The sequence below is a fragment of the Accipiter gentilis genome, chromosome 24 (genome assembly GCF_929443795.1).
Source record: "Accipiter gentilis chromosome 24, bAccGen1.1, whole genome shotgun sequence".
Taxonomy (NCBI): domain Eukaryota; kingdom Metazoa; phylum Chordata; class Aves; order Accipitriformes; family Accipitridae; genus Astur; species Astur gentilis.
The window spans coordinates 7201815-7226216 of NC_064903.1; the positions used below are offsets into that span (position 1 = coordinate 7201815).

Consider the following 24402-nt stretch of genomic DNA (forward strand, 5'->3'; position numbering starts at 1 on the left):
ATTTTGGTTCTCTGTACATTTAATGGCAATGCAAAAGTTGCCATATAAATATGCCTGTAACTGCATAAAAGCATACTACCAATGTTGTGGTAAAAATATGCAAAACACCAAAAGCAGATGCACGTGTGTGCATTGGTGTGTGCATTTATATCCCATGAATTATCACAAAACATAAAATGAGTAATTGCCACCATCACAGAAAAATAAAAACTCTAATGGTGACTTCAGGTTCATATGCCTCTGGCAAAAGAAACCAGAGCCGCTTGGCAGTGGTCTTCTACATACAGCAGCTTGCACATTTACGGTGAGACATTTTGTATTAATTATTAGCGTTACTGATCAGATACATTTAAAACTGTGCTTTAATGTCTTTTGAACACTTCTAAGCTTTGTGTGCCATTACCTCAGTCATTCTGCAGGATGACTAATACTCTGTTAAATTCCTGTCATTTGGAACCTGCCTTGCTTTATGAAGTCTGGATGACGGCTTTGGAGAGACATTACTATTTACAAGCTAGAAATTCTCTCCTCAGGTATGTGTGAATTGTGCTATACGTGGGGCAGGTTAACCCAAGATGTTACTTCTCTCTGCTTTAGCAATCCATCTCTGGCCCTTTATTAGTTTTACAGCTGAGAGGAGCAGGCCCTTTAAGGCAAATACAGCTGCTGCTTTTGACATATGCCCATTTTTTACTTACCTTCCGCCAGCTACAGTCCTGAGGGTGACTGACCTAAGTAACTCCCCCTTCCTCCCCACACGCCCATATGGACCTGTGAGCTACTGAAATTCTCTGGATGTGAAGGGAAAGAAGTGACCTTTCATTCTGCTTCAGAACTTGGTTTCAACAATACTCATGGGCACCTAATGACGACATGTCCTATATTTTAAGTTTCTAGTTCATTGGAAACATAAAGATGAACTGTGCCAGTTTCTGAGTGACGTTACACAACGCTGTACGTTACCAGATACTCTCTTGGAACTTCAGCTGAACCCTCTCCTCGGCTCCGCACAGAGGGTAAAATCGGGCTGTGACGTGGCCGTGGCACCGAGCCCTGGAAAACGTGGCAGGGGCACGCTGCTCTGGAGGCTGTGCTCCATGCAGCGCAGGACCGTCAGAGGACACGGCGTCACTGGGGTTCAGAAGCAAAGCAGAAGCTGAAGCTACCCATAGCTCTGCTCCTCCTTCAAGCGTCCCACTGTGTTTATAGGCAGTTGTTGTATTTTTAATTGCTGTGGAGAACACAGGCAAACCCACACCAGACTATCTGTTTATAATGTAACACATAAACCAGGAAGCTTACATGAAAGCGGTGTTGATTTTTCCACTTACATTTTTCCTTGCTGTTGTTGTTTTTAATGACTATCGGTCAACTGAATACTGTGGTTTTGTATTTATTCTTTCGACACCTCAAATGTGAAAGCCATTGTGCAGTAAGCATGCTCCTCTGACATCTGGACAGCTCTGCAGAGGGATGCAGCCGTGGCTGTTCTGAAAACCTGCAGACCATCTTCCTAATCTCAAAATTTCAGACTCAAAGGTCAAGTCATAGTCAGTGCTTGCACTGGACAGAGTTCAGTCAACCAGATTACCCTTCTTAATCCTACGGACACTTTACTTCAAGTCTTCTCTGACAGTTTGACTGTCATTGTAAAATTTTGGGGACTGCATTCTCTACTGCAACATCGCTTCTGCTTTGTGAGATGCCCCTACTCAATACAGACATTGCCTTGGAGCCTAACCTTTATGACTATGTTTGGAGATAGTGCCCTTTTGATAAAAGCATGCAGTTTCTGGAATAAACAGGTCTTTTGTGAAGTTTCACCATTTTGATCCTGAATGGAGCTTCTTCCTCCTTATTTTCCCTCAGGAGATTTTCTTCTAAACGGACATAAAGCCACTCTAGTCTGAAATACAGCTTGTTATCTTGGGAATAAGAAAAACATATTTCTCAACTCAAAAACATGACTCTAAATACATGGTTGAACAGGCTAAAGCTTACTGTTAGTTCTCAGAAGAAAATGTTCTTCTGTTTATGAGAACAAAATTTTATATCTATCTGTGAAGGAATACTGGAATATTTTAGCATCAAGGGACAAGAAGTGTGGGGAGCTTATGAATTTTGCATGATATAAGTGTTGCTATCTGTATGCTTGAGAGGCCACTAGATGATTAAATTGGATATACTTTTGTTGTGCAAGGAGGGATATGGATCCACATGCTCAACGGTTATAGAACTATAGGGCAAGTGAACAAACAGATGGCAATTTACAGAATGACTATCAATCTCTCTGCTTCCCCTTACTCTGCAGCTGAAGAGACAGGGCCAGAGGTGATTTGGGCAGGGTATCCACCTCTAGGACACAATATGGGGACCATCCCAAGATTCTCTGGAAGGGGAATGAAACCAGATGCACTGCAGAGTGAAACCTGGCACAAAACAGGTTACCCAGGCAGAGTAAGAGCTGAGGTGTCCTCTTTCCCCTACCTTACATTTACATACCACGGGGGAAACAACGTGGGAGGGATCCTTTCCTGGGTACCAGCCAGCCCTGAGAAGATAAATACTTCACGTGACAGGTTTCAGATGTTGGAAACACAGGGACATACAGATGTGCCAGATGCTAAAGGCATATGGAATACTCAAGGTCACTGATTCACATGTCTGTATGTCGCTGGAGGAAGGTACAGAATATTCCAGCAGGACCTGAAGTTTCTGAAGAAAATCCTCAGATGCTTAATTGTCTTTAGATAAGCCTACGCTTTTGGAAGAGAGGTATACCCTGGTTTGAACTGGTTGAAAAAAAGCATCAAAGGAAGGGAACTGCACACGCTGACCAGCCTGATACAGGAGAAGAGGTCACTCTCATTTAATCTAAGCACCAACACAAAGCCATGATATGCGGTTTCTGGAGCAGAGAACTGACAAGCTTGCTGAACGGCCTGGCCAAGAGCCCAAAAGTCTGATAGCGAGCTCAGCACGTGTGTAGACTGTTTAGTGTTTTACAGTCTGTTTATTTCTGCTATGACTTTTGCTCTTGAATAAGTCCTATTTAAGCTTCTGAAATGTAGGGTCACCGGCAAACGCTGCTGTTGTCGGTGAGAAAACAAAATGGCAGGTGGCACACATTCCCACAGTGACCACAGTAAACCCCCCGTCTGGAGGGAGGCATCACTCCCAGTAGGCGATGGGAGGGTTGACCTTTGAAGCTGTGATCCTGAGGAGGCCAAAAAAAAGAGAGGGATGGAAAAGCAGCTGGGCTGAGGCAGCCTATGCCAACCCTCTGTGGGACAGAATTTGTCCACCAGTACTCTGCCGTAACAGGTAGAGAGTCTTGGCTTCCCTTGGCTCCCACTGGGAAAAAGCTCTTCAAAGCCACCTGCAGTTGTGCAGTCAGCAATGCTGTTAACGTGCTCAGACATTACTGCCTCTTAGCTGAGCAGGCTTTCTAGGCTCCACACAAAGCACCAATTTGACTTTCTAAACTGCAATAAAATGCTAGATTTGAAATATGCAAATCCAGAGTTATCTTTCCCCTCAATGGTATGCTATCAGCAAACACAGTTGACTAGAAAGACAGTGGCTCACCACTCCCTTGAGCAAACTGGCTGGCTAGATTTAAGTACCACACATTTGTTGAGATTTTTTTTTAACTACTTTATGCAAAGATAACAAGTAAGCAGCGGAGATGGAAGGAAAAGCCTAAAACCAGTAAATGTTCAGCTATCAACCTGGGGTCCACCATTACTGACTTTCCCTGCAGAAACTTGAAGTCATTGCTTTTCAGCATCACGTAAAAAACCAGTCTGGGAATTGTTGCCAGAAGGTATTTTTAGCACCAGAGGCACCAGCCTGGGAGCTGCTTGGGCAATTCTTTGTCAGGTGAATGGTCCCAGTAAAATAAATGGGACAATACTCATAAAAAAGTGCTGCATAACTGGACTCCTCTTGTTAAACTGCTAAAAAGACATGATTAGTACTAGAGTATCTCAGAAGGTATGTTTAGTTTGCTTTACTATCTAGCTTGGTTTCCTAACCAAAAAGTTCTAAATTCATTTTTGATACTGCAAATTTAAACAATTTTGGTCATGATTATCTTCAATGACATTAAGGAGAAATAGTCATATTACATCAATAGGGCAACATATGTGACAGTATTTATGTGTGAAAATGTCTGCCTGATTTGGTTGCAAAACAATGGACTGGTAGTGTTCAACTGATTGGCTAAAACCCATTGATACAGGGTTTCTTTCCAACTGCAAGAAAATTTTAAGATTTTTTAGAAATATTTGAGATAATTTAGGATAAAGATTTCATTACAATGTCACAATTTTGTGTAAATAAAGTTCAAAAGATGGACAGCAGGCATAATACAGAAAGAGAGTCATTTAACAGTACAGAGATGGGCTATATATAATACAATAATGACAACAGAAAGGCTCTAATTATGCAAAAGTGGGAGTACCGTACAGTGTACTGTAGAGTTTGGGGAAGCCTGAAGGCCCCAATAGCAAATCTTTAGTTACACAGATGCTAATCACATTGACAGAAAGCTGAATCAAACATCTAATAAAATTACAACTTTACTAGGTTTGAACTTAGAATGCCTGCAGAAGAAAAGAGTTTGCCAGTTTTTTTGCTATATGGTTTGCTTGGTATATAGCTTTCATTTTAAGCACTGGAATGGTTTGACTTTTTTTTTTCTCTCACTTGCACAATATAAGAAAAAGAGAGAACTAAATGCAAATGGAGTTCGAAAGATCAAACAAAAGGCCTGTTCCCCAGCTGAGAGTGGGCCCAAAGAGCTATTTAAGCTTGGCCCAGGAGTGTTGTCCTGCATCATTTTCAGAAGAGTGGGCTGTGGGTGTGGTGTTTTGCACCTTTTGCAAAAATATGAGCAAATGAAAGAAAAAAAAAAAAAAGAAGTTTCTTACACTTTGCTGTATGAATTTCCCTAAAGAGAGCACTCACCATATTGACTAAAAATACAGTGTAAAATGCAATGCTATGTATTAGTATCACAACTATACTAGCTGTCAGGGTTATGCACCAGGATCAGCTCGTGCTACGGTCTCTTGAACGCCTCTTTTCTTCCTGCTGCCCTCTGTAAACTGCAGCTATGGGACCTGGCCGTGACTAGAGAAATTCAGTCCCTGCAGACTGGCCCTCAGTGATACACCTCAAGGCTTGACAGGAACTGAATATTTTGAGAAGGAACTCAGTGAATATAGCTTTTGCATTTCCCAGGGTTTATGGCAGTGAGGTCAGTTTGCTACTAGTTTACAATACAACATTTTTAAGACATGCTAATACTTCATGAAATTTAAATGTTACTTTTGATCTATTCCATACTATAAACCCACAGTTAAAATTTATCAAGTAGCAATAATTAGAGGTTTTTCAGTCTTAACGTAAGTGAATTCCCATATGCCTATAAATAAACAAGCAGCATGGGTTTGGTTCCATACCAACATCAGCTTTGCTGTGAGCCCAGGCAGCAAGGAACTGTCTTGCTTCTGCTCCCTGCAGATATCTGTTAGTACATCTCCTCAAGCACATTGCACAGTACAGTCAGTGTCACAGGCATTCTGGGTAGTGCCGTGGGATGGCCAGAGAGTATGGCCATTCCTCTGGGGCAAAGCAAACACTGGGAAGGCCATGCAATAGCAAAATAGTCACCCAAAAGTGTATCTTCTCCAATAAAGGTGTTTAGACACTATCACCCACAATTTAAGCCTGTCAACAGCATTGGCTGTGCAGAGGGAAGGGCTTTATGTACCAAAAAGTGCTAATGAGCCATTTAGACTACCAGCTGAATTTTTCATTAGCAATCTTTCCATTTGGGAATTCTTTAAGATGATTCAAAACTACTTTACTGGCTTTTTATTTCTTGTTTCATGTTCCACTTAACAAACTGCACCTGTCTTGCAATCCCTACAAGTAGCCCTGATGCCAGTAATGTTATTCTAGCAGCTGAGGTTTTAAGTTCTTAACCTACTTGAAAATAATTCATTATTAACATTTGGGAAAAAATATCACAGAGGCATTTCCTGGTAGCTTACATGTAAGTGCTGCCACCAACTATGAGCATGACTGAGGCATTTTAATTTTACTAGGTAATCAACCAGTTGTTGGGACTTGCATACCAATGGATATTCAATTAATTTCTAGAAATAGACAGTTCTGGAAACATTAACAATGTCTGTCACAGAGAGATCACAATTTCTGGAAAGTATATACCTGTTCGGAAACATTAACAATGTCTGTCACAGAGAGATCACAATTTCTGAGAAGTATATACCTGTTCCAAAATGGTGTTGATTCTGTCTACTTCACAGTCAATTAAGTATCTTTTTTCTTGCCGCCTGTCCATCTCCTCTATAATTCTTCTGAACTCTTGAACATCCTTTATGCTTCCTACAGATCTGGCTGTCACTTGCCAGTTGTTCTGTACTGCTGCTTCCATAATCGCCTGAAGAATGGAAAATCCTGTGGGGGGAAGAGACAATGCAACCATTTAAAAACAGAACAAAAATAAAAAATATTTTGAATGTTTGACAAAGGGTTCACAAAAACTTGTATCATCTGAAGGGTCGCAGACTAGCTAATAGCCTGCAAGTGCTTCATTACTTGAGAAAGCAACAGTGTAGGGACCAGTTTCTTCTTTCAGCTATGCCACTGCCAAAGTCACTGACTTCAGCAGAATTGCTTGGTGGTATATTACCAAGAGGCGTATCAGAATCTGTCCAATATATCATATTATGATCCTCTCAGTGATGTTTATGGTCGTGCTGGGGTCCGTGCCAGGAGAATAGGAGCCTGCAGCCATTACTTCGGCAAAAGTCCATCAGCTTGAAGAGCCGGACAGAAGGGGTAATTTGCCTGTGCAGACTGCAGCAATGGGTCATTAACTGGCAAAGATCCAAGCACTGCACAAGAATGCCAATTAAGTCATTGTGCTGGTTATTGGAGCCACGAACCACAGGAGAGTATTTTACTGATACTCACTTTGATTTCAAAAAATGTTTTTAAATATGGAGTCTAGCAGCATTAACCACGCTTTCAATGCTTTCATTAAGGTAATACCAACTCATTTAGCAGCCTCAATGACCAGAATGACCAAAGACTGCACAGTGGGAAATTATACAAGCAAACAGCATTTCATTTCTTGTGAACAGCTGTGCCTCAGTGGCAGACAGAACTCAAGTCAGGTCCCTAAATGAAAGGTGGTGGAACTGGGAATGGTAATCTCCTTCAAATCATGGTCTGTAGGAGTCATCAGACATTGATTTGCATCCCTTTATTATAGTATGTAGCTGGGAATTTGATGAATTACCTGTTTTGAGTCAGGAAATTGCATTTTTTTCATGGTTCTAATTGTTTCAAGTCTGGGTGGATGCCAATCAAAGACAGAGGTCATCTACTTCAAGCACACACAGTAGCTTCCAGTGGAGTTTCTTTGTACCGAAGCATCCATGTGAGCTGTGTTTCTGTCCAGACAATTTATTTGCAAAACTTTCAGTCCAATCATTTAGTCATACTGTGGATTTCTTAGCCACAGCCAGATTTGAGAAGCCTAGAATGTCTTCGCCCACACAAACACATAAACATACAGGATCAACAATCAATTAATTGTGCTCTGTGATAACAAGTCCCCTACGCTTCTGAATCTGAAAGCAGTTTGAGCTACAGAGGAACAACATGTTCACTGCTTCGAATTATACCAATAGCTATTCTGAACTCAGATACCATTGTGGGGCACACCAATAACAAAGAACTTGTGCTGCAGTCTGATCTTCCGTAGCCTGCTGTAAATCTGTAGTGACTGTCTGAAGCCAGAGGAGCTGCATCATTACCTCATTACAGACACAAACAAGGAAAGAGCGTGATTTTCTGGATCGCAGTTAGATTATTATGATTTACCATGTGACTTCCTTAAGTCTCACTCAAATGCCCTCGCTTTCCTTGTGCAGCCTCCTTGATTCTTAATGCTTTTCTTTGTATGAATGCACTTTACTATCCCATGAAAGGTGGTGACAATTAATACGTACGCTGGTTGGGAATTCTTTCTGGCATCTTCTTTCCCCTGAGACTATTGAAAGGGAGGCATTTACATATGTATAGTACAATGAACTCAGTCTTCCTTAACATCATATTTTACAAAAATGGCTGTGATGTCTGTGACAGCATTGTGATTCCATTACATGTAGGAGGAAGATCTAAGCCTAAGATATTTGGTTGGCTGCAAACGAGGAATTTTGATGTGGGAACACAAATACCACTAACGAGGATTTACAAATGCTTTGTGTACAAAGATGTGCTTTTAAAAAAATATGATTCCACTAAGTAATGAATATTTACAACTTTGTTTCATCATTCATATAGTGTCTAAGTATGAACCTTGAGCTTGCTGTAAACAACAGAAAACAGTCCATAAGTCTCTTTTTTCACTCCAAATTGAACAAAATGGTTCAACATATTATAAAAAAATGACACTTTAAAAAAATCTGTAGCTCTATTTTTTGCTAATAACACATTAAAAACTTACGAATTGTCTCAAGGAAAGAAGTGAAAATGAACATGCTGGAGAGCAGATGCGACTGGTTGACTGCCATACACCCGGCTTCAGTTAACACTGTTTGAGTCAGAGCTCGCTTTGTCAAACCTTGAATATCTCAGAAGAAACCTGGGCAATTTTCCTAACTCTATGCAACTGCATGTTTGTGTTGGTGTGAGTGTGTGTGGTTTTGCATGTGTGTGCATTAGTCAGTGGTTACTGTTTCAGGAAAGTGAAGAGCAAGGTTACTCAGCAGCCTTTCTCCTAGGCATGAAAATACAATTACAGTAATCTTAGCGTGAAAAAGTTGAGAGCGTCATGATTCCGCCTTCTCTACTTCCCGTTTCTCCTTGTCACACCGAGTTTTACAGCCACAGTCCCCTCTGCCCTTGCCGGTTCTTTAAATCCTCCCTATGGTCACCCTCTGTGCTGTGCCAGCTCGCCTCTCTTGGGCCCTCTCCCTCTCCTGTCCTTGCTTTGAGAAGTACCATTTGTCCTTCCTGCGGCAGCTCGTTAGGCCAGTCCTCTGATGACTTTACAAAGCCCATTCCCCTTGCTTCACAAAAGCGTGGGTCAAACCTCCTGCTTTCAGGAAGGCAGCGCGCTCCCATCTCTGCAAACACGCGTTCGCCGTTCCCAACCTCCGATCTCGCTCCCTGCCTATTACCTTCAGCACCATTTACTACATTTTACATTGTTACTCATTACGTGATATTTCTGTAAACAACATGTTCCAGGCTCCAGCTGTACTTTACCATTAAGAGAGCTGTTACATAAGCACTGCGATTGTTTAAATAAAAGGACCATTTTATCTTCAGATGTGAACTTTTCTTTCTCCTTAGCAGAACAATGCAAGCTGTGACAGTTCGGGGGTACTGCCTGGGTAACGAACGGGGGAAATTATTTTCCCCGTTCTGTGCATGTCAGTGACCAGACCTGTACGCCGAGCTTTTCCATTCCCTCCCCTCCAGTAAACACGCCGTGTGAACGCTTCACAAGAGATGCTTGCCCCCGAGCACCCTGGAGGTGCTGAACTCTCATGGGTGCCTCTCATCTCATTCACCCTAAAGGAAACCAGCCAGACGCCGCAACTATCTCTATTTCGTAGTTTTTCTGTGGTCTGCATCAGACCTATCCCAAAAGACTAAAGGACTGATAATTCACCACAGGTCTGTGCAGAAGCCGTACAGGAAAGGCTTTCATTAATACTGTTGCCGGCTTATACTATTTCAATCGATAAAGCCAAATAATATTAGATAAGAAGAAAAACTGACATCCTCCTAGAAGATGACAGCAATGAGATCATCTCAAAACAGGTTCATAATGCCATTACTAAAATTCAGAGGTTGCTCATCCTTTAGTTGTTAGCAGAAATACAGGCAGCAGGAAAAATTCGTTCTGACCCCAATCTGATCTTTCAACCTCTTCTTCCTTAGTCATACCTTGGATGTGAAAAAGCAGCAGGATGGAAGGCATGCACCTTTCTGGAAGCACTGCTTGCGAGGCTAGTTTGTCTGATGGCAGCACATCCCTTCACTGCACCACATTATTAACATGTCGGTATTATTGATTTACAAACATGTCTGGTCACACGATGGCAATGTCCATACTTGCCAGGTCATGTAATAGACTCCTACTATGTTTTGGTCCCTTTTAGCCATGTACTGGGGAGAGGCTGCTCCTGTGATCTTTGAATCCAATCTCACAAGTCAATCTGATTTGCACCTACTAAAAGCTTAGACAATCCTGGCTTTAATATTCAAATGTGCCATCGTCTGGCTTATTCTTAAAATACTGATGATTTAGAAGAGCTAACCCTCATCTAAACAGTCTGCAAAATGATTGGGCTGGAGGTAGGTAGAGTAATAAAACTAGAACAAAACAAGTGCCCAGCTTACTTCTCATTGAGCTGAAACAAGTATTTTGAGTTTTGCTGACTGAAGCTTGCAAAGAGGGAAAATACTCAATATAAATTTCCCTCAAAGCAGGGAAAATATTATTTGTTGCAATGCTCTCTCTGTACTTTAAACAACCCAGACAGAATTACATTCTAGGCAGTCCTTCCTGCAGCTGGACTAAGACATAAATTCACCCACTATCTTCATACTTCTGCCAGGGAAGCAAAGCCTGTACCTCAGTCTTTCAGATCATCATCCCTTTGATACAAGCATCTCTCAACTGACCTAGGTAACACAGCTGAAGAGGACAGTTCACTATTTTGCATCTATGAAAGCTCATGAAACTTTTCCCACATCCACGTAAGCAAAATTCATCTGAGCAGTTTGCTCAGCCATACGAAATTCTATATACTACATCATTGAACTTTTGTTTAAATAACAGCAAACATTAACATGTCATGAGTAAACGACCACACTGGAACATCTGTAGCATCACGTGAGCCCTTACAGTTGGCACCAAAGTACTTACTGAGAAAAAACCACCCCTTATGTAAATCACTCTTTTCTGGAATGTTCCTGATAAGATCTTGGACCTTAGTCTCCTAATTAGAAATGAAAGAGCATTTGCTTGCAGTCCCTCTTTCTTTTGTCTTGCTGAGTACCAAAGATCTTTGAGTGGTCTATTTTCCTGGCGTGCATCGTTCTTGTGCCAGCTGAATGAACATCAGCTCTGATCTGAGTACTTGTGTTTTGAACTATGTATCTGGGACAGGATGCAAAGAACTAAGCATCTGGCCTATGAGTGAACTCCAGGGATTTAAGTGTGGAGCTGTGTTTGACCAGGGCACAATGAACTCACCAAAAAGGAGGCCATTAAGGCAAGTGCGTCCCCAAGAGAAATATGAATTCTATGACACCAGCTTACATTTCAAGTGTACCAGAGGTCTGTAAGTTGAGATATACTTGGATATTCTGTGTGTTTGGCACTGAGCCTCACACTAATTTAAAAGGAAAGAGATCAACACATTAGGTGTGAGTAAAAAACAACTAGCCAACCCAAAACACTCCCCACCATTCAAAATCCAAACATGTCAGTTAGGCCAGCATGCTTTGCATAACCTACGTCTGCTTAACAATTTTATAGTAGGGGAAGAAGCAAGGAACAAGCTACTGAATTAGTCACCAGTAAGAGATGCAGCAAATGACTAAGTACACTGGAGTGCTCTTTCAGTCTAACACATGTAAGTTCGAATTATTGAATAAGAGTAGAATAACTGTATTCCATCTGTTTTTGACCTGATCACTTCTATCTGGTAACCAGCATATAAAGTGTTACACTCCACTACGCCGGTAGCAGACAACCTTTCTAGACCAAGTGGCAAACACACTCTAACGTTATTTTTTTCTTCTGCTTTTTCTATTCAGTAAACCTCTAGTTTCCCCTGTACATATATTACATTATTGCAACCCGTCATCCATAAACAGAGAAATCTACACAAATAGGTATGTCAGCTTGGTTGAGTGAACGTGAACTTGCCTGGCTCTAAAGGAGAATTTACAGGAACCATCTGGTCTGCATTTGCTTGGGATGGGATACAGCTAAACATGCAGGAATTCAGATCTGCTGAACGCAAGTTAAATTACTTTTTTTTTTTTTTAATGGCTCTTTCTGAATGCCTTTCACCTTGATCTGTACTTTCATAACAACCTTGCATCTAACTCATCCCTCATTTTACTCAAGTTTTAGGTCAGTGCAACTCCAGTGTTTTTGAATGAAGCTGTGCCAGTGTAAAATGAGAGTAATGTAGTAAGGGATCAAAGAGTACAATAACCAAGGGCAGACAGAAAGATGCCATAAGCAATGCTGTCACTTCCGTAAGGGGACTTATTCACATTACTTTCACAATGATGTGGGCAAGTCTCCTGGTGTAGGACAGATAGGTACACCTCAATACAATAATATGATCCCAAGTTTTTTGAAAGAGCTGTGTTCTAGTTTCAGCTTTGCTATGCAGATCTTTATTTAAATAACTTCCAAGGGAATAATAATAGAGCGATTATAGCTTCAGGTTGCAGATGGGTAACAAAACAGATGAGATGGGAACACTTTAAAACCAGAGTATGTTCTGCTTGAGGAAAACATAACAGGTAAACAATTGTGCAGAGAAAGCAGAAGAACTAGCACAGAAAATCAGAGAAAGGAATAATGTATTTTGAGAAGTGACAGAGGGTGAAGAGCATTCTGTTGTCCAGTGGGCATGGGCTGTAGCGTATCCTCTGTGTACTTATTACTAAGAACTCTTGATACTGATGCTATCAGAAAGCTGACAGAGGTAGTAGTGAGGGCATTCTGTCACCAGAGGATGCTGAGATCTGGGAGACACGGGCCTGGGAGTAGGGGAGAGCCCTCCCAAGGGAAAACTTTCTTACATGCAAATGGCATAATTGTGAAACTACATTAGCATTAAAAATAATTATCTTCCAAGGTTTAGGAGATCTGAATTAAAAAAATAAACTGCTTAAGTACAGAGAGATTTCATCTGTGAAGCTCTACACTGAGTCGTGGTCTTTGTCCAGCAGAGCCAAAAACCTAAAACTATGCAGTAAGCACAGTACTGTTACACATAGAATGGGATGCAAATCTAGGGAGCTCAATTCCAGTGATATTCCTGCCCAACGCCAATTTCCCTGAGTGCCCTCCAGGCAAGGGACACACTTCCAAGGGACACTTCCAGCAAGGACACACTCCAAGTGACATCAGCAAATTCAAAATAAACCATCTGCTGAGTACAGTCTTGCATCCTACTGGTATCGGGAAGGTAACAACATAATCTTAGTATAGTATCATAGCTTGCCTCGATGCAGCCTTTTGTAGTGGCTTCTTTCACTTCCATTCACCTTTGAGCACTTCTATCCCATGACCACACTGTTTTGCAGCCTCAGTTACTGCCTCTTATATGGAGCAAGCTAGACTGAGTCCACACCAAGCCTTGCTGCTTGCAACAGGCCAGCCTTCAGCTGAAAAGGCTTCGAATGACATAATCAGAATAGAAGTTTCTTTGGGTAAAAAAGAAGAAACCAAGATACATAGATATTACCAACCACTCCCTTCAGACCATCAGAGCCAGTTTTTTTCATTACTCCTGTGCAGTGGTTACTGAAGAAACCAGATTGAGCTATTGTGAACAGAAAATATCTCAGCCATAATCCTCTTGATGTCAGATGCCATGAAGTCGACCGTAGTGGGGCCTAAGTGAGACGCTTTGGCCTTAGTCTGTCCTTAACTTCAGGCACATTTGGATGACACTCCACTCTCTTAGGTTCTCTTTCTAGTCGAGAGAGAGAGATGCCATGTAATTTTTCTGTGTTTGCAACATGCGTGGAAATCAATGGAAGAAAATACATAGAAGAATGAAGTTGTGTAAGGTATCATCACGTAGGTATCACTCACAACCTTTACCTGCAATTGAAAAACTAAAAGAGAACAAAAATCCCAATGTGTTGACTAGCACTCAACCGATGAGGCTAATTACTGCATGTTAAAAATACATATCTAATTGTGTTTACATATTTATCTCAGCAAAAAGATTCTAATTAGGAATCACAGAGTTAGCAATTATCAGGCAGGAAAAGAAAACCTAACTTGCCTGCAAAACAACTGTACCACATTCCACGTGAAGCCAGTTGTCAAAGGGAAAGCTTACAAAACCCAAAATCAGACCATGCACAGATGTCGCAAAACATGGAGAATTTAACTCATCTTGTGGTGACAATACTGACTTTGAGGAAATATATTTGCCCTATCATATGACTTGGAGAAAAACAGAAAATGAAAATCCACCTGATAAATAATGGAACAGTGTGCTGCTTCCCAGTGATGAGCCAAGCTGAACTACCTTTCTCAAGGCTTGACTGTGGCTGGTCTGAGCAAGGTGGTGCAATGAACACTGTCCTTATTTCAGAAAAAAAAGTCTGCCCCTGCATGTAACGCTAACGCTGGCCTTCCCACTGACATTGATATGGGTATAGGGATTTCCTTCCTCTCTTCAATAAGCCTGCAAAACTCCTGATGTATCTCTGCCTTAATGACGCATTTTAGCCCAGCTTTATTGTTTCAGAAGTGTATCATATGTGGGCCTGTATCTTCCACAGAGTGGTCTATACTTAACACAAAGCAGTGCACTTCACACAAGATGTTTTTGCATCATTCAGCTTCCAGAAAATTCTTATAAAAACATTAATAATGTTAACAACGCTAAATAATGCTCAAAGCACTGCAAATTAACAGATTTCTTGTCAACATTCCCATATGAAAGAGGCAAATAATAAATTTGACATATAATAAAAAAAATGATTTGGCCTATCCCATACAGAGAACTAGTAATAGAGCAAATTTTCAAATTCAGGTTCTCCTGATTCATATCTAGGTTTATTTTTATTTCAAGCTGTAACATAGTTGTATATATACTTTTAAAGATTCCTGTACTGTCTACAAACACGCTAGCCACTGAAATTATAGAGTAAAAACATCACTATGGTATCTCAGGATACATTTTCCTCATACCTTATTTGCTAGAGTAAATTGAATAGCTACCTCGGTCCCAGTGAACTGGGATACTGACAGAAATAATTATTTATTATTCTGGCTAAAGTCGCACAATCATGATACAATTACAAAGAGACTTAAAAAGGAAAGTATTGTGTGGAATTATCATCTGAGAATGGAAATAAATAAAAATGAATTCTTTTTTAAGCTTAAATAACTTTTTTAGCTAAAAGAGAGTATTAGTGCATTTATTCTGTTATAGGCAATAGAAGTTCTGGAAAAAGGAAACTTAATCACTTGTCAACAGCAGAGGATTTTGAAAATAGTTAAAACTTGGCCTCACATATCATTGCATTCATCTAAAGAGCTAAAAATGTAATTTCAACGTATGCTGCAAACTTAAAATTATTGATAACACAAATTAATTCTTTGCCATGATACATATAGGGGGTTTTAGCATGAGTGTGCAAGAGTATTGCTGACTGCCTTCTCTTAAAAACATGTCTGGAACTGCTGAGTCTAAAAAATGATAAATATTATTCCTTTGAAGAAACAATCACAGGAGATTATGGTAATCAGACTATGAATTGAAATACATATTCATCACAAAAAAAACCCCTGGATTCACCTCAGATAAATGTCTTGGAAAAAATGATGCTATTTGAATTGTCCTCAAACATAGTAAAATTATTCTTTCTATCTGACCTTCAGTCAATCATGTTAGAAAAATATTTATTCCTCTCCCTAACCTTTATCTACACTTTCTGCTTCTCAAGCTACCTGAGCAAACAAATCTTTTGCCTCTGAGAATTTTCATTAACAGATGCTATCAGCCTTTCAAAGTCTCTCTTCATCAACATCTCACCCTTTGGTATCCAGCATTTTAATTGCCCTTGCAGCTGGAATGTGTCTCATGTCTCAACCCGTAAGTTAATTTCCTTTTATTTATTCTGAACACTAAAAAAAAATATAGCAATCAAAGGGTGAGCACAATTTTAAAAATATTCTGAAATTTAAATGAGTTTTTATGATAATATAAATGATAATTTATGGATCCATACTCACAGTCTGCATGTGCGTTTCTTTTTAGTCACTCAGCTGGCCATTTCTGCCTTTTTTTTGCCAGCGGCTAGTAACAAGGAGTTTTTATATAGCACTATTACCTGTATTTTTTCAGTACAAGCATTTCTCTTCATAACAATGATGTATTCATTAATTACAAGGCCTCATATTAATTCGAGACAGGTCTGTATACCTCCTAGACCACTTGGCAATACAGATTCGGTCTGAATTGGGCTTGAACGTACAAGTGTAGTTCTACTGGACTGGCCAGAGCACCGAATACATCATCTGTCCTTCTTTAAACTGATTAGTCCTGTAGCGAGGCCACAGGACAACAATGTACAAAGTTAGCAGAGAACCAGCGTGACATCAACAGACACCACCCGACCCAGCATAAAGCTTGGGGGTAAGAAGTTACCTCTGAAAACATTTCACACAGATGAGGGGGCAGGATGAGGATGTACTGGTTCAGTGCTCTGTATCACTGACCTCACACCATCCCTTCTTGCACCATTGTGGTTTGTGTATCAAAAAGACTTGGTTTGTCCTGCAGGGTGGTGACACACAACAGGCTCGCTTAACCTACAGAGGAGGGACTAACCCATTGCCAGTCAGGAAATTCTTGGGTCTTTACTTGCTATTGAAGAAAGAGACTGAAGGGGAAACAATGCCTTGGTTTTATTCTTCAACCTTATAATCCTACTTGAATATTAGAGGTCTCTTTCATTGTATCAAAACATCATTAAGAATTTTAGCATTAGCTATCCCTTCTCTGCTAACACACAGGATATTTTTTGGCTACTGCTTTGTATTTTGCAACTTCTAAATACAGGGGTTGGAGCCAGTAACCTTAGATGGGCGAAAACCCCTCAGATTTAAGCATCTGTGGTTAGTTACTGAATATGCTATTCCCGACTTAGCTCAGGAAGGCAGCTCAGATGAAATATTAGGCTGGATTATACAGAAATGTGCAAACATTTAAGCATAAATATTCACTAAGTAGACACAGGAATGTGATGTAAAAGTCTAGCTCTGGCTTTATCTCTCCAAGTTTCAATGTGCTCAGTTGGGGAAGGAAGGAGAAGAGTATTCCTGGAGTTAGCTCCACACATCAGCAAAGGTTGGGCTTCAGATCCAGTCTTTTCTTCAGCATCCAAGATAGTTTGTGACTATAGCACTCCCCCTTCCAGGATATTTTTCCCATGGATTGGATTCCCTGCCCCTCCCGCCCATGATACCATCCCATTCATTTTTATGCTCCACAAATGGAATTTGCCCAGGAAGGCATAACACAATTTTGATCTATCAAAAAGAAAAGGTAATATTACCTAGGCATGGGCAGAATTTGTCTGATTTACTGCTCTGATAATTGATGGTTTAGAAATACCAGTATGATGGGCTTCACAGAGAAACTGGACTCAGGGAATAACCTACATGACTTCAAAGGCAATTTCAGCAGAGGCTCAACCTTACCGTACTTGGGCACCTTGGGGCAAAAACTGGTCTTGCATGTAAAGGACCTGCTGATAGACAGACATATACCCTCAAATGTGTCCCAAAATTAGCATAATGGAAGTATACACTGCTGAATCACCATAAACACGGATGCTATCAATAAAAGTTTATGCATCCTTCAAGAACAAATAGTCACTAGATCTTCATTAATTGCTCCTGGACTATATACCCATATATATCCATGACTATACAGCAAAATCATTGACTACATAAAACTATGTTTCTTAGTTTTATATTATCAATAAACATAAAAAAATAATCTTGTACTTGCATGTGCACATGGTAAATGGTAAAGGTTCTGTTAAATGATATAGAAATGGTAATAACCGGAGTATTTGAAACAACTAACACTTTTGCCTACGATCCTCTCAGAAACAGGCTCACTTCACAGTGCAGCAGAGGTAAAATTTTCACAGGCATCTGTCTTTTGTTTTCAAAAGTGACTTCGGTAGTATGATACGAGTAGGTTTTCAGAGGCAATTAAGATGCAGATGCTGAAGAATCTCAGCAGGGGGGGTACCTGCACTCCACTGACTTAAATGGCAGCCAGGCATAGATCTCATTGAGGTGCTTTTCACAATGTGACTATGTGTATGCTGAAACCCTAAATACCTGTCCTGTGTGCCTTTGGAAATCACTTATGAAAATAGGGTATGTGCTTCTCAGAATATGTACTCTGTGGCCTGCTTAAAAAGTGGCACAGAATTCTCTACAGAATACACTGTTAATTAGTTATTTCATTGCAAGATGTTCAACAAGTGCACAGATAAGGACTGCCTGACTAAATGGGATGTACACATATCTGAGGCAGACCATCAATTATTAGCTTGAAGAAAAAAGGGAGACAAAAAATTCCCCTCCAAGGTTGCAGAGTAGTAGGGTATCTATTACAAAAGGAAGGGGTTGCATGTAAACTGCAAACTGCCTGTTTTCATACTTTCAAATTAAATTGTTCTTAATGTTTTCTCAGAGTTGTTTTGTAAAATTAGGAAGCTGTAACAAACACATCCTTGGGGCCAGTCAGCCTCAGTACTCCAATTATGTTGGGCTTTGCACCCAATTATGCTGCCAAGTGTTTACTATTATTTAAAATGTTTATATGCTATTTGAATATTCCAGCCAATATTCAGTGAAACAAAAGAACTCTTCTATTCCATTTGTTTTGATATTACACTGATGCATGACTACTCTTCCATGACTCCAAAGCCTCACAAGTCTGATTGCATGGTTAGCAAACTACATGATAAAATATGCAAAAAGTTTAGTATTATCTAATCTGAAGGAGAAAATAATACAGTGAATGGTACACACAGCTAGAAGAACAAGCACTGATAGTTCTGATCACTCAATTTACCATTACTGTAGTTATTCAGGCAGAGAAAGATTTCACAGAACAAGGGAGGTCACTGGTATATGGAGTGGAAAGGTTGTAAGTGTTCTGTGCGAATCAATACTTTAAACCAAAAGGTTCTCATTCCACCACTGCTCTCCCTCAGTAGGGTGGCACTGGTTGTTTAGTCTTATTACACCCCCCCAAGTAAACTAAATAAGATTTATTTTAACACTTTCTGCCACTGTAATTATCTCTCTGCAGGTATGAAAAGCAAGAGAAAACCAGGTCAGTCACGCCTGTGAGCAACCAGAACTGACTTCAATAAAAAATTTCCATCTAACCTTACTAATTATTAATGTACAGATGTTCTAGGCTCGAAGTATAATGCCTGTGCTTACTCCAGGGAGCTGGTCCCATCTGATTGTTCTCAATACTAACTAACCCTCCCCCTGCAATGAAATATCAAGCCAACATCTTTCTTTTTACAGCAAAATGTTATATTATTGTTGTTTCTGAAAAAAACCCCAAACATTTGGAAAGTATATTCTTTAAACACTTGATTATTATGACTGTGCTATATACCCTAGTGTACCAAGGGGTCAAGAATCCCATTCTAATTGTACTGCTACACTTAACAGCTCTCACCAAGGTCTTAACTCTCAATGCCAGATTTTCTTGCTCACTGTTTGGAGTATGTCCCATCACTTCACTGATTTTTTTTTTTTTTTAATTTTTTTTTTTAAATGCAGCAAAAGTTCCGTCCCTGTTTTAAAAGGTCTACACTGTGCACCTCTGTCCTTATTCTTTGGATAGCCCTTTTGTCTCTGCCTGTAATGAAAGTCTTGGTGTCTTCACTCCTATCTTTCAGAAATAGCACTGTTGTCTCCTCTGCTGCACTTCATGGCTTCTACTCATTTACCTCCCCCATTGTGATTCATATCTATCACTTTGGATGATGTAGAACTGAGGGAGGATTAAAAATAAAAGTGTGCTCAAAGACACAGGGCTGAGACCATGGTCTTACCACCATGCAGTTAAGCACACGTCTCATCTATTCCTCCACTGATTACATGTTGCACTAGTGGTTCAGGTACTCTAGGATAAATCACTTCAGACCTTCAGCCTAACTTAAGCAGACTCCCAAATGTCTGCTGTACTCAGGACTCCGGAGAGGAGTGGATTTATGCCATTATCTATCCTGAACAGCAGAAGAGAAACAACTTAACATTCCAGTTCCTCAGCTTTCCACATAACACCACCACTTCATTTTTCACATACAGTAATACTTTATCCTCCCTCTTACTTCCTGGAACTATAACACCTTGGGACTGAAGCAGGAAGAGAGCTAAATTAACTGTGTATGTTCTACATCAGCACTTTTCCATTCCCTGCAAAGAGTTTTAAAACACTGGCAATCAACAATAGCCTAAATCTGCTTCAGCTAAAGCCATGTGGAATTTTTGCAGGAATTCAATCACTTGCGACTATTCCAGCCATATTCCTGAAGAGATTAGTATGTGTTATTCCTAAAAGAGTTCACAGAAAGACTGAGTTTAGACCTAAGCGTATAAACCTGAATGACAGGAAGGACCCCAAGCCATTCAGAACTTAAAAGCCAACAATTTGCAATATTTTCCATATAATTCTTTGGCTCAGAGATCAGGCCATGGCCACAGAACCTGTGAACAGCTACAATAAGCCTTACTTACAATCTAGACCTGCAAATACTTCTTTTGAAGCAAAGTAATCACAAAGTAATTCACCTAATCCAAATCACTGAGCGCTTCTCCAGCACCACAGAGTTCCAGGGAGTTTTGCCACTCACTGGGGAGGGAACAGCATCATGTGCTATATCAAACTGCTTACATGCTTAAACAGACATCAGCAAGGTAATTCTGTGATTTTGCACTGCACACACCATAGTTTTTCCACTGTGCTGGTGCCTTATTATTTCTGGTTGAACACAATTATATGGCTCGTCTCTTGAAGTTAATTTTTAACTTGTACTGGCCAACTGTCTTAAACTATTAAGATAAAGCAAAACAGTATTTTATTTTGTTATACACAAAAAATTGGAAACCATGTCTCTTCAGGTCTATTTGTCATCTTTACACACTTCAATTATCTTTCTTAGCTTCCTTCTGATGGATGTGTGCAACCACCAAGACTTTAATTCTTACCAGTAGCACCTACCAAAGTGGAAACTCACGTCTGTTGACAAGAAATGAGTATGTAGCTCTCACAGCGTATCGGGATTAACTTAGATCTTTTAAAAGAGTTGATTTTACAACAGCCAAAGAAGAGAGAAAGGGTAAATTTGAATCCAAATTATTATCTTTTAGGAAATCACAGAGACCAATTGATGGCCAACAGACACGTGATTCAAGCAGTACGGAAAAGTCTAATATACTAGACAAACCTCCCACTGACTTCTCTAGGAATTTTGCATGGAGCTGAACATCTGGTGTGGCACAGGAAAGCTCTTCCTTGCTATCAGACATTCGCATTTTCTTGCTTGATTTTTTTCTTAAATAAGCATTCATTATTGACAATGTGAGAAAGGTTTCACTTCCTACTGAAGCTTCAGTTCCTGTATCCTTCACATAGTTCCTCAGAGCAACAATATTGAGCATGATCTTCCAACACACACTGGATTCACATTTAACAATCCGGTGCCATGGGATTGCCTTGCAATACTCAGTGAGCTTCTGCACCAGCAGCTGTCTTTCAAGGAATGATTTAAATTTTCTTCTTGACATCTGAAGACCAAAATTGTGGCTTCTCTCCCAAGCGTTCCAGAACACCATTACTAGCACAAAGGAAGGTGGGAGATGAAGCCTCTGATTGTGGCAGCACTCAGACTGCATTAAAGAAGTTGTTCCACACTCAGGTGGAATGCGGTGGAAGCCAGCTTTTCCTTACTTTGCTGGATATACAGACTGCATCCCTCTGCACTGCATAGTACATACAACTGCAACACCTGTATCTGAGATACACGTACTGACCTCAGCTGATGCATTGCTAAAAGGATATTTCAAATATTCTTTCTCCGCAAAGTCACATGGATAATACACTTCATTTCTTTGGAAAGATTCCCAAGGAAAAAAAGGGAGAGATCTTAAAAGACAAAATATTGCTGTGGTGCCCTTACTCTTTTTTTTTTTTTTTTTTTTTTTTTGGCCAGAAGCTGTGTAATTCTTTTTTGGCTGGCTTGTTCTGTCACAAACAGAATGACCTTTATTGAATGGTCAGCAAATGTGACGGTTTTAACAAAGCTACTGTTGCAGTGAAACTGATGCACCATGATTGTACCCTTGCCCACAGAAGGTAGAGGCTCCACTGGGTATTGTCAAAGCAGCTCACAGCAGCTGACTGCAACAATCCAATTAGTGAAACAAGCACAGTTTATGCATAAAGTCTCTTCCAGGCACCATTAGAAAACAAGACCCCAATGTATAAAGGTTTGCCTTTTAAACTATACATTTCTACTAACTGCAGAAGAAAAAAGTTGGGATTACCTTGCAATTTGATTTCATCTAAAAAGACCAGAAGTCTGGAAAGGTCCACTTCTTGTAACACTGTGGCAGAGCTGGTTGCTAGAATACAATAGTATGCCATGGTCCTTTACCATCAGGGCCACAGCTGATGGAAGAGACACCAACTTCTCCATCCTCCGCAAGGAGTACAAAAAGGCTTGCTTTCCTTGCAGTGTATTTTTTTGTTACTTAGCTTAACGGATTTTGGGGCCTTTATCCAGTTGCTTAGGATTTCTGCTTTGAAAACTGAATAGAACAAAGGAAAAGCTCTCATCAGCTTTAATGGGATTTTTATCATGGCGTTTGTAAGGACTAGCGTCAGAACGAAGGATACATGCCATCGGGGCTAAGAGATAAGACAGCCTCAACATAAGATTTTGTCTGGGTTCATCGGTTCATCTACCCCATCCACAACAATACTCTCACCACTAGAAGATGCAACTATGTACCACAGCTTCATTTGACTCCCGTGGTGCCACAGCGCTATTCCTCTTCTGTATTGACAAGACAAAAATAACAGAGATTAGGCTGACTCTCTGGAAAGCACCATGCAAGAAACATGACAGCAAGCAAACCCAACTGCTTCTTGTGTGATGGTTCTTGCATGTGGGTAGAACCTACTCTCAGTAGCTTTAGCTCTTAAATAGCTCCTTACAATAAGCATGGTTCAGACATCTGTTTCTGATAATCGTTCCTAACTAACACCTGGGGCAAAGGGAAAGCATCTCTCATTTACATCGATAAAATAATATGTTATTATTCACTTTGCCAGCTTGTTGCTTAAGTGAACAGTGTTTAAGAAGTCTACAAAGACAATGCATGATCAACACTACAACAGTACACAAAAGTCACAGGGACAAGACTACACTGAGCAGAAAATAAAACAAACATGAAAACGTTTGCTCTGCACCTGAACGATTTTAATCAAAACCTGTTATATTTGTCTTAGAAAAATGTGCAATGATAATTTCATGCTTTTTGTTTAGGATGTGTTTATAGATATCAATAAATGATCAATGAATACCAAGTAATTTTATATAATGCAGAAGGGCAATAATTCCATAATTTAATGATTTAAAAATCATTGCTAAGTATCCATTTTGGTTTTGGCCAAATTTAACATGGGAACATATTTACAATATGTTTACAGTGTCTTAACTGTGATTTATTATTTTTTAAATAGTTATTAATAAAATAAAACAAGAAGTGGATGGTAACAATTGAAGGCAAGTACGCAAATTATTCTAGTCTCAGTAAAATTATATGCTTGCACAGAATAATATGATATAGTACTTAACTGAGATGTGAAGATTGCTAAAATAATGTTCTGATACATTTCTTTTTGGCAAAAAGCAGCGTGTTTATTGCTGGCTGGTTTTCTTCTATAAAGTGTGGCCATTGACCACTCTCAAATAAATTAAAAATGTTCTTTGATGCCCTGCATGAGTCACATATGGGCATATAACTTCACTTACCAGTTAGGGAAGTGTCCCGTTAGCAATTACAGCTCCATTAATTTAGTAATAGAGCTGGTGAATTTTTTTCAATTAACATTACATTTACTGGAAGAACAGACCTTTAGGAGAGGAAGGGACCACAGTTACAAGTTAATTTAGGCCAAGCTGAATTTATAACTGGCTGAAAAAAAATGGAAGAAAATATTTTTCAAAATGAAAGTTAATGACTTTTACTTTCAAAATCTGAACAAAGATTAAACTAAAGGTTAGTCTTGAAATAACATGGACCAGGGTTTTTGCACATAAACTAACACTTTTCAGCTTTGTCCAAAATGAATGTTGTAATTTCTGTTTCACTCAACATTTCCCACTCCTTTCAGGTTCCACCTGACTTTAACTTGAAAAAAATTTATTTTTAAGCTTTAATTCTTTCAGGCAAGAGAGAAAATATAAATTTGTTACTTATGCCTAAGAACCTAGTGCTGCATTATCACAGAA

The 24402-nt window shown here is 39.8% G+C and overlaps 1 protein-coding gene across 5 annotated transcripts in view; it reads right to left on the bottom strand.

Moving 5' to 3' along the window:
• The window catches only part of GRIA3 (glutamate ionotropic receptor AMPA type subunit 3), a 154121-nt gene that overhangs the window by 79076 nt on the left and 50643 nt on the right, over positions 1-24402 (bottom strand). For all 5 annotated transcript variants that reach the window (XR_007509514.1, XM_049828107.1, XM_049828106.1 and 2 more), the window contains exon 4: positions 6302-6489. Coding sequence is in view for 4 of the 5 variants with exons in the window: in XM_049828107.1 (XP_049684064.1) it covers positions 6302-6489 (188 nt within the window). In the remaining variant the exon portion in view is untranslated. The remainder of the gene's footprint in view (positions 1-6301; positions 6490-24402) is intronic.